Below are 10,571 nucleotides of genomic sequence, written 5' to 3' on the forward strand. Positions count from 1 at the left end.
ACCATACCCATACTTGTGGCATGACAAGTACTTGTAACATGACAGACATCTATAGAACAACAATCAGCTCTGCAAAAAAAAAATCTTTAAAAAAAATGATGTGTTTCCCTTGATGTTATGTAACTCAGTAACACTTGTTGTTACCTTTGTATTTGTTGGTATGTCCATATTGTTGACATGTGTTTGCACTAATGGGTGTATAAAGCAAATTATTACTTTTCAGCCTGTGGAAACATTTGTATAATGAAAAATAACACCAATGATGTCATCAGCGTCTCAGCTTAGGTTTAGAGACTTTAAAGTTTTAATGTATAACCCACATTACAAACAAGAAGTTGGTTGTAAGAGGTTTTCCATGCAGGGAGATTCTAATGAAAGAGGCAGCTGAGTTGCGCCATGGGAATTGTAGGATCCAGATTCTTTTCAGGATCCAGATCCTTTTTTTGGAGCTTGATCCTTTCCAGAGGTTTAAAATCAAGATATCTGTCTCTGTCTCCTGTGCGTCCTCAACTTTATGGACATGCAATACTAAATAGATGGAGGACCCCATTCAGAAGAGTGACATTATAATCTTTCTTTATTCTGGAACTGTCTCTGCACAAGATTGTGATCTTATTATATGATATTATAGCAATGCTTGCTCAGTCTCCCATATCATCACTGTAATAGGATAATTACAATGCAAAATATTAAGCATTTGTCCTACAGTGTCTGGTATAAAGCCATTATTTCTACAGTTACACCGCTAACGCATAATAGTTTACTTAGGCCTAATGTGTCGGTGCTTTCCGTGTGTTCCTCAGTAGGTGACTCCCCCTCTCCTCCTGGAGGAGCTGCGCCTCGCCCCTCAGCGCCGTGATGTTGAGATCACTTCGGGAGGGCGGTGCAGAAGGAGAGCTACGTGTTGCTGCGCAGCAACAGATAGAAAGAGGAGAGAGAAAGAGAGAGAGGAATTCCCTCGCACAGCCAAAAGCGGCTGTCAGGGCGTGTATCAGTTCCTATGGCTCCCAGAATACAATGTACTAAATGTAGCCGATACCTGTAACTGAAGGAGGAGTAAAACCCGGCGGATGCAGGATGTAAGGACTACCAGCTCCAACAAGCCTTCGGGAATATCTGAGAAGGGACCGTCAGTTTATTTCTGTCTGGAGGCAACATCATATTTGACATCGCGCCGACTCCCTTTGGAAGAGACTTCATCCTCTCCTGTTCAAGCGGAGAAAATCAGCCTGACAGAGGCGCGCCTGTCTGGACTCCAGGGGACGGGGGTCTCCGTGGTTATTACAGGGCCATAACTTGGCCACAAACTACAGTATGCCATCACCGGAGTTGAAATGCAAAGTCTTCTCCTGGGTGTTCAGTGAGCTGGCTGTGCTTTGAAGTAAGTTCTTTGTTCTTACGTGCGCTTTTGCTGCAAAGGAGCCAAATGTTGCTCTTCGTCTAACTGTCTACAGGGAGGGAGAAAGCACGTGGTTGTAACAAATGGGCATTTTGTGTTTTATCTAAAAAAAAAAAAAACTCAAAGGATGATATTAAATTCAAAATAACTCCTTTCTCCCTTTCTTTCTCTCTGTCCTCTGTGCGTGTCTCTTTGTACTGACTGTCTCTTTCTGTTTGTGTCAATGTGATTTTGTCTGTCTCTCTTTGTTCCTCTCTGTGCGCCATGCGTCTGTGTGTGTCCGTCTCTCCAGACATGACAGGTCAGGCCCTGGGGAAACCAGGCCGCAGGGCTCACATGGATGACAACGCCGCCATCCGCATCAACGTGGGCGGCTTCAAGAAGCGTCTCCAGTCCGACACTCTCTCCCGGTTCCCCGAAACGAGGCTTGCGCGCTTACTCCACTGCCAGTCCAAAGAGTCCATCCTGGAGCTGTGCGACGACTACGACGACACGGAGAAGGAGTTTTACTTCGACAGGAACCCGGCACTCTTCCCCTACGTGTTGAATTTCTACAACACGGGGAGACTGCACGTCATGGCGGAGCTGTGCATCTTCTCCTTCAGCCAGGAGATCGAGTACTGGGGCATCAACGAGTTCTTCATCGACTCCTGCTGCAGCAGCGCCTACCACTGTAGGAAAATGGACCAAGAACGGGAGGACTGGGAGGATAGAAGCGATGAAGGGAGCACCACTTCATCTTTTGACGAGCTGTTGGAGTTTTACAGCGACGCCACCAAGTTTGACAAACAGCTGCTCGGGAGCGCACGGAGGCGCGTCTGGTTAATGCTGGATAACCCCGGTTACTCCGTGGCAAGCCGCATCATCAGCATCCTCTCTATCCTGGTGGTGCTCGGCTCCATCGCAACTATGTGCATGAACAGCATGAGCGAGTTCAGCCTGTTGGACAGTGACGGGCAGCCCACAGAAGACCCGCGTTTTGAGACTGTGGAGCACTTTGGCATCGGCTGGTTCACTCTGGAGCTGATCGCCAGATTCATGGTGGCGCCGGATCTTCTGCATTTCTTCGAGCACCCGTTAAATATGATCGACCTTGTGTCCATACTTCCGTTTTACCTGACACTCCTTATAAACCTGGTGGTGGAGAGCACCCCGGCTCTGGCCAACCTGGGACGTGTTGCACAAGTGCTGAGGCTGATGAGGATTTTCCGCATCCTGAAGCTGGCCCGTCACTCTACAGGGCTGCGCTCCCTGGGTGCCACCCTCAGGAACAGCTACAAAGAAGTGGGCCTGCTGCTTCTCTACCTGGCCGTCGGGGTGTCGTTTTTCTCCGTCATGGCCTACACGGTGGAGAAAGAGGACAGCGAGGATCTCTCCACCATCCCGGCGTGCTGGTGGTGGGCCACCGTCAGCATGACCACCGTCGGGTATGGAGACGTGGTGCCGGTGTCCATAGCGGGCAAGCTGACCGCCTCAGCGTGCATCCTGGCCGGGATCTTAGTAGTTGTGCTTCCGATTACACTCATATTCAATAAATTCTCTCTCTTCTACAAGAGACAAAAACAGCTAGAGATCGCAATGAGAAGCTGTGATTTCGACGAGGGTATAAAAGAGGTGCCCTCGGTCAACCTGAGGAACTATTACGCACACAAAGTCAAATCCCTCATGGCGAGCTTGTCAAACATGAGCCGGAGTTCACCCAGTGAACACAGTCTGAATGAATCCATACACTGAAAGGGTTTTATCAAGGACACCCGGTCAGGTTTGGGTGACACTTTTCATTCAATGTGGCTGCATGAGGAGCTGTCCGGGGTGCTGAAGCCTCTGGATCAAAAGCCCACTTCCTCCCACTGATGTCTGACCGTTTGCCTCTCTGTAGCTCAGTGCAATAACGTGTTAATATATGTGTCAGTCAAAATGAGAACGTGAGAAAATGTACAGGACAGCCTGAATATGATATTTCACTGTGCATTATTATGGTCCTTTACCAAACAGGCCAATATCTGACCACATAAGATTAAAAAGAAAGAGAATGCTGTAGTTGTTTGCAGTCCTAGATGGTGTCACACTGTAGTCCATCCTCCAGCTGTACTTGTTGTGATCAAATGTGTCTGAAAGTAACTCCAGCTGTATCTCTTTTGAAAGAGTGTTGATGTGTTATTGTTCTGTTGCAACAAGATTACTTCAGATGTGTGGTTGAAGCAAACTGTATTAAACAAAAAATACATAACGCCCTTCCTCATGTTTTTCATGTGCAGAGCGAGGGTCTTTCAGCATCTTCCCAAGTGTGTCTTAACATAAGTAAGCCCGAAGGAGTAGCGAGGGATTTATAGTAGTGACTGACACAATACCTAAAACAGTTTGACAGGCACAGCAACAACCATTCAGAGCTGACACATTGACTACGTTTATTCAGAGGATTTTATTTTTTGGGGCATTTTGACAATGACATCCCCTTTTAAAATGACAAAACAACTGCTTTTATTAATCAATATGTCATAACAAGGCAGTAATTAAATGTATATTGGGGGGGCCCACTTTATAGTCAGACATACTCAATACATAGATTGAAAATATAAAGAAAAAAAAGTTCCTATGCTACAAAAGGCAACCATGCACTGCCATCCAAAAATAATCATTTGCAGATTTTATCACAATGTAAATCAACTTGGCTCTAGTAGTAGTATGGTGTACTGCAGTTCTGTGTGGTTTGTCCAAGTGGTGTTGCCGTACCCCAGCAGAAGTAGTTGCTGGATGGCTGTGGAGTAGGTACAATCAATGTCTAACACTGTACTGTCTCTATTTAATCAGTTTTAAATGTACTGAAAATTGATAAAATACACTATAATATGAGTGGTATGTGGGCTATATCACTGTAGATTCTTGTAGTTTTTTGTAAAGTGTTATTATGTCATAAAAGTTGCCATAAAAAATGAAAATAAGTCATAGTATAATATGTCATAAAAAAGTAATTTAAGAGTCATAGTGAGTGCACTTTTCCTGTGCGGCAATCAGTCATATGCTTGCTCCCTAAAAAGGCACTCAGTCATCAAAACTTTAAGACTCCTTGAAACAATTTTTGTTGAAAATGCTTTGAAATGGTCTATTTAGCTGTTGAGTTTCTAAAAATATCTTCTGGGGGGAATGAATCCCAGACCCCCCTAGAAGGTTGGTCACTTGTAAATGATACCCCCCACTGTTTAACAGGTAATTACGGCCCTGCGTTTTAGGAATTAACTGTCATATATTTCACAATTAATTGATATCCACAAACATGGTATCATACTGGTAGCAAAAGCAGACAGTAGATCCATCACCAAAGTAGAAGTTACACCTTGTCATGCTTTCTGCATACTGCTATATTTACCTCTAAGGAGAACTGTGTAGAAAATACTTGAGAATTCAGTATGCAGATACAGACATTTTCTTTTGTCATTGTTCAGTTTCATGTAAATCTTCCTTTCTATGAGTAATTTGTCTCCTTGTCAACAGCCTGTAACCTCAGAAGATGAATGGTGGAGGCAACCTGTAAACTTCTCTTTTTTTTCTATTAAGTCTCAAGGTGTCTTGTTAAAGTTTTTTTTATTCCACTGGGACAGTGGGAGTGAAGTTTTCTCTCATTCAATGCACTTGCAGGAACACAACACAGAGCACCCACTTAGTGGCATTGATTTCAGTTTAAACGAAAAAGAGCCATTTGATACAAATAGACACCAGCTCTAAAAAAAAAAAAAAAAATCAATTCTTTTGTCATCAAATATGTCTGTACAGTTGGCTGCATTGATTACAGCTTTTAATTTAAGAAGCATTTTATTTTGAAGGCAGTTCTTAAAATGATTCGTCTATAACAGATGACTGTTATTATTCTGAGCTGATTCTTCTCATCAAGACACAGTAGATGTGATTGGATAAAACAGCACTGCGACACCTTTATCACTGTCAGAGTTTTGTTTTCCTCAAGTTACAGATAATTCATACATTTATGCACATTTCAGCGACTTGAGCAGTCAACCTAATATGCTCCAGTAGTTGAGGGATGATTGGAAATTCATTGTTTCTAAATTAATATGTGCAGACAGGCAGAAGTATCGCACATATTACCACTCACAACTAATTAGTTTGAGCATACAGATTGCAGCCCAGTGGATTTCACCTGCGGTACAGGAAGTCCCAAAGGACTCCCAGAGACAAAAATAAAATGAGTTTCGTGTCACATTTGTTTTTATTCTACAACAACTCTGTACCAGAAAATAAATGTGTTATTATATGGAATTCCAAATTCTATGAGAACACCAAAGAGCTTTTGGGTGTACATATAAAATAATAACAGTATTAGAATACTGAGTTTTGATTCATTCGAGCGATGAGCGAACAATAACTGAGTGGCACAGGGGTAATTCTAATGCACTTCAGCAACAAGGTCATGCTCACTTGGAAATTACTAATGAGAAACTCACATATCGCAGGTTGTTTTTTTAAAGTATTTCTGGGGAGCTCATTTGAAATAATATTTACCCTCAGAGGCCAATTATATCAGTCTCCTTTTGTTTACTCCTAAGCCTTTAAAGGCAACTCCCCCAGGAGCAAATTCAGAACACCACGCAGCACCGCACTAGCATGGAAAAATCAGTAAATGAGCTCATAGTGACAGTGGGTGACATTTATACATATCAACAGAGGCATACCAAAAACAGAACAGCAGTCAATAGTTTCCAAGACAAATGTAATTATAGAATTTAGAAGCAGATTGAAATGTACTTTAGGAGTGGGCGCAAGAGAAACGATAACAAGATTAGTAGATTTGGCCAATGTCATCTAAGCCCAAAAGTCAGCGCTTTGTATGTGTGTGTGTGTGTGTGTGTGTGTGTGTGTGTGTGTGTGTGTGTGTGTAGGTCACTGTGACTTCTGAGGAGGAAGATGAAGATGTCTGGCCCCTTCACTGCCTCCTTTGACTTGCCTGTATCATTACCCTCTGACTGTGGTGATAGATGTAAGCAGGGCCCAGAGCCTGTCTGGCACACAGCTGAGTACAGATGGCAGCTCAGGTCATTAGAGGAAGACCGTGGCAGAAGTCTGCTGTCCTCCTTTACTCTAGTAACCAGCAACACTTAAACTCAGTTCCATCCATTTCTTTTGATCATTAAGACCAAAATTTGTGACTCATGGCAGGAAGATAAGGGTGCATTGGGGAGTTTTTAAAAAATTGTCTCATATGTAATCATCAAAGCTTTTAGAGGTGTGCTTTATAATCGGGGCTGGTAAAATGTTTTATTTTAATTATTAATCACTGAATCAAAAGAGTTCCTTATGATAAAAAATAGTGAAAAGAGTGTGGGCTTATTTGCAGTCTTTTACATTTGCTGTGAACAAAGACAAGCAGAAGATCATGAGAAGATGCTGAATATGTTGGTAGAATATTGAGCCTATGTGGGGGGGATATTGAGCCTATTAATGCAGAGCTGACGGGGGAATAAGAACTAAATGGTGTACGTGCTTTTGTGTGCGTGTGTCGTTGCATGTGTGTGCGAACGTACTGTACACAAGCATACCAGACAGCGTGTCTAATGGGGAACTTATTGAAGCTGGCAGCACAAGCGTCATCTCCAGTCTGCTCTTTATCGGCAATATAAAACTCTGTTACTAAGCAGGCGTTCCGTGTTGTTGCACATTACCATCTGCTACTATCCCTTTGCTTTAAACAGTGTGGGAAGATTGGATCTTTTCCGTGTGCTTGTTTCTTTCTCCCCCCCCCCCTTTCTGCCTCTTCCCACCACGTCTGATCTGTGGATATTTCCAAAAATAATCTCTCATTACATGGATCATGGCATTGCTAATTATCATCTACAGATCTCATGCACATGCAGGTAATGGCAAACATGGATGGCTGATCATATTGTTTCATGCTGCCATTAAGAAATCTCAATCAAAGCCATGTTGGATTTTTCTAGATTCTGAAAGATAAACAGGGCATACTTTTTAAATACGTGCAGGATTTGCATTATTCACCAGCCTGACATTTTTATATGGAATTAATACTTTATTTCTAATGGGCATCTTTTTTCTTTTATTCAGATCGGGTAGACTTTTGTGCTGCAAGGAATATTATGATGAAAGCCGTCCTGGCTTCAAATTTCTTGGAACAAGACTAATAGTCTGCCACCATGCAAATGGCTCTGTGGTGCTTTGAGCTAAATGTTACTGTCAGCATGCTAACAAGTTCATAATGATAATGTCAGCATGCTGATGTTTGGCAGTTGCAATGGCAAATATGTTCACCATCTTCAGCCCAGTCACCAGACTTGTGATGGCATTTTGGCATTATATATTTTATTTATTATATTTATGCAAACCATGAATATGTTACATATGTAATTTCATGGGTATCTTGTCAATGTTTCTAAAATGTCATAGCATTTGTCATCAGGAGGTGGAGGGGATGGTGGATGGCTGTCACCTAGTGAGATGCCTGCCAAGCTGCAGACCACTGTTCAAGACCAACAAACAACAAAACCAATTGTGATTTAGCAAGTCATTGCTGTGTTTCCAGCATATTTTTAGGCACCAAATGTGGGTGTTTTGTAGTTTTATAGCGTTGTTGAAATGTAAACTTTCAATATATCCGTAATTGAGTTGCCATCTCATTTTGGCGTGCTAGTATGCTAAAATATGCCATAAACTCATCGTGCAGCTGGAGCTAATGGGAATTTCAACATTTTTGAAGGTATAGTTGTTAAGATATTTCAGTCAAAACCACAAATGTTTGATGGCGCTAGATTAAAATGAGTTAAGTCATGAATTGTCAGGGGACCATACATGTCTGTACAACATATTATGCCAATTAATCTGGTAGATGTTGAGCTATTTATAGCCACCGTAAGTTAAAGTAACTGTAAGTGAAAAGTTTGACCTGCTTTTGTCACTAGAGGAAAAGTCTGGAGATCACCATCATGTCATCATGTCTCATCCTCTGGGGACCATGAATGTCTAAACAAAATTTAATGGCACTTAATCCCATAGTTGTTGAGTTGTTTCAGTCTGGGCCAAAGTGTTAGACAAACCAACATACCACAAAGGTAGCGTGGCTAAAAACACTGGACTCATTTTGTGCAACAATGTGAAGATTAATTTTTTTTTAACCCTGTTTTATTTCAAACATACTTAAAGTCTACCTCCACTAAAAAATGTGTTTTTCTTATGATTATGTCCCCTGAAACGTCTGACCTTGACTATATTGACTTGTATCTCGGTAAAGTTTGTCACTAGAGAAGTGTTTTCATATTCCTTCACTGAAGGGGGTGATGTCTGTGCACATCCCTCAAATCTGAGATTCAAATCTACGCCAGGTGAGCTAAATTATGTACATCACAAATATGAAAGCCAATTGCTGTCTAATTTGGGAAATACAAATCAACAGGGGAACAGACTTTGACGCAACATTGGCAAAAAAAAAAAGCATTAGCACAGTATGTTTTTTTGTGTGCAGCACACCAGACCCTGGAGCTTCCTTCCACTATCTACCAAAGACTATATTATCGCAGATATAATTGTTCCCTGTGTTTCACAACCATTAACACTGCATCAGACTGGCAGTTAGCCTGAAAGCTAACACGCTAACAAACAACTTACAACGGATAAAAGATGCTAACTACACCTACCATTTTAATACAACTGCTAGTTTGGTGCACACTGTCATCGCTTGGGTGGCAAAGTGAGGCAAAGAGCTGACTGTATGGGTGAGTCTCTCCAATGTTTCACCAGCGCTAGCCATCTTGATGTGCACTGCTCTTCAACCTAGCGTAAGCAGCGGAGGTGGCCAGGGTGGAGGCCAGACCCAGAATCCATTAGTGAGGTAGAAAGAGTAGATCTGCTTCTGGACCCATTATAGAGTTGTTTTTAACTGTTATGTGGCAAAAAGCATGTTACACAAATATTAGAATTAGTATAAGTGTTACTTTAAATTGTGTCTGGAGGAAGACTTAAAGCACATCATACCAAATCAGTGTATCATGGTTATATTATCAAAACATCATATCAAATACCAGTTCAGACTGAAACCACAACAGAAAACCTGCATCCCTGAACAAAACCTCCCACAAGCAAAGCAGATGTTGGCCCCTCACCAGGACAGGGAACTTGATCATCAAAGAAGTACTGAAGGACAACAATTTTAAACAAATGAGACCATTAACGCTCCTTCTTTTTAGTGCAGCACTTTGTCTGCTACCATTAAGTGACTCATCCAGAGAGACAGATGTTTTTGGATCTACATCAGAACAGCTTTCCCACAAAATTTTAATGGATAACACAAAATGGCCCAGTCCAACACTTAGCGAGCACTACCCTACCTTTTACAAATGACTTTTATGAAAATCAACTCCCAGATTTATATTGAAACACCGCAGCTAGTCCTGTTTAAACAGCCTGAAAGGCTGGAAGTGCATTTTTGTTCTCAACAGCCAAGAAAGGTAATGGTGTACTTTGGCAGTTTTGTTTGGATGGCACAGAGGCGGCAGTCAGTGCAAAACACTTAATTATAGGAGCCTGTACTTTCCAAGTGCTAGCAGAGGAGCTGAGCTAAATACGTGCAAGTTGGACACCTCAGTGATTTAACAAAACTTTATACCCAGGAAGGGTTTGTTAACCCTTATTTTCCCAAATGAGCTTGATTCTTGTCTTGCTGACTTTTCTGGAGTTTCAGTAACATTCAGGTTTTAGTGCCATAATTAAGGGTTTGACAGGTTCCCTGCAAAAGAAGGGGAAATGGACTGCCTGGATATTTTCAGGTGCTTAAAGGACCATCCATGACCATGCCATGACCATGACCATCCAGCCCAAACCATGCTTTCCCAGCAGTGAGGCCAGGGAGTCTTAAACAATTTCATTTCACACATCTCTGACTCATCAGCTTCTATGGACTGCATTTGGGGCAAGTAGTCCTCAGTGTACATGATCAGAAATTACAAGTGGGAGCAAAATCTAGTGAATGTACCTTAGTAGTAGGCTGCATGCACACACACCAAGATCAGCTTTCATTTTACTGTACGTCATGCATGAAATCATCCAGGTCTGAAAAATGGCCTGAGAAAGTGAGATACACACACACACACACACACACAGGCACACCTAGACAATGCCTATTCATCTCACTGACAGGTTTTACTGATAAGTTAGA

General features: G+C 42.0%; 1 protein-coding gene across 2 annotated transcripts; it reads left to right on the forward strand.

The window, feature by feature from the left end:
- The first annotated feature begins 774 nt into the window (after positions 1-774).
- On the forward strand, positions 775-3,626 carry LOC125892833 (potassium voltage-gated channel subfamily S member 2-like). 2 transcript variants are annotated; one of them, XM_049583113.1, is made up of 2 exons: positions 775-1,381; positions 1,692-3,626. In XM_049583113.1, the coding sequence occupies exon 2, from the start codon at positions 1,694-1,696 to the stop codon at positions 3,131-3,133; it is 1,440 nt and encodes a 479-aa protein (XP_049439070.1). In that variant the 5' UTR covers positions 775-1,381; positions 1,692-1,693; the 3' UTR covers positions 3,134-3,626. The 2 variants fall into 2 exon arrangements, with proteins under 2 accessions (XP_049439070.1, XP_049439069.1); XM_049583112.1 differs by lacking the exon at positions 775-1,381 and having other exon boundaries at positions 1,482-3,626.
- Positions 3,627-10,571: the final 6,945 nt, after the last annotated feature.

Source organism: Epinephelus fuscoguttatus, linkage group LG8, assembly GCF_011397635.1.
Source record: "Epinephelus fuscoguttatus linkage group LG8, E.fuscoguttatus.final_Chr_v1".
NCBI lineage: Eukaryota > Metazoa > Chordata > Actinopteri > Perciformes > Serranidae > Epinephelus > Epinephelus fuscoguttatus.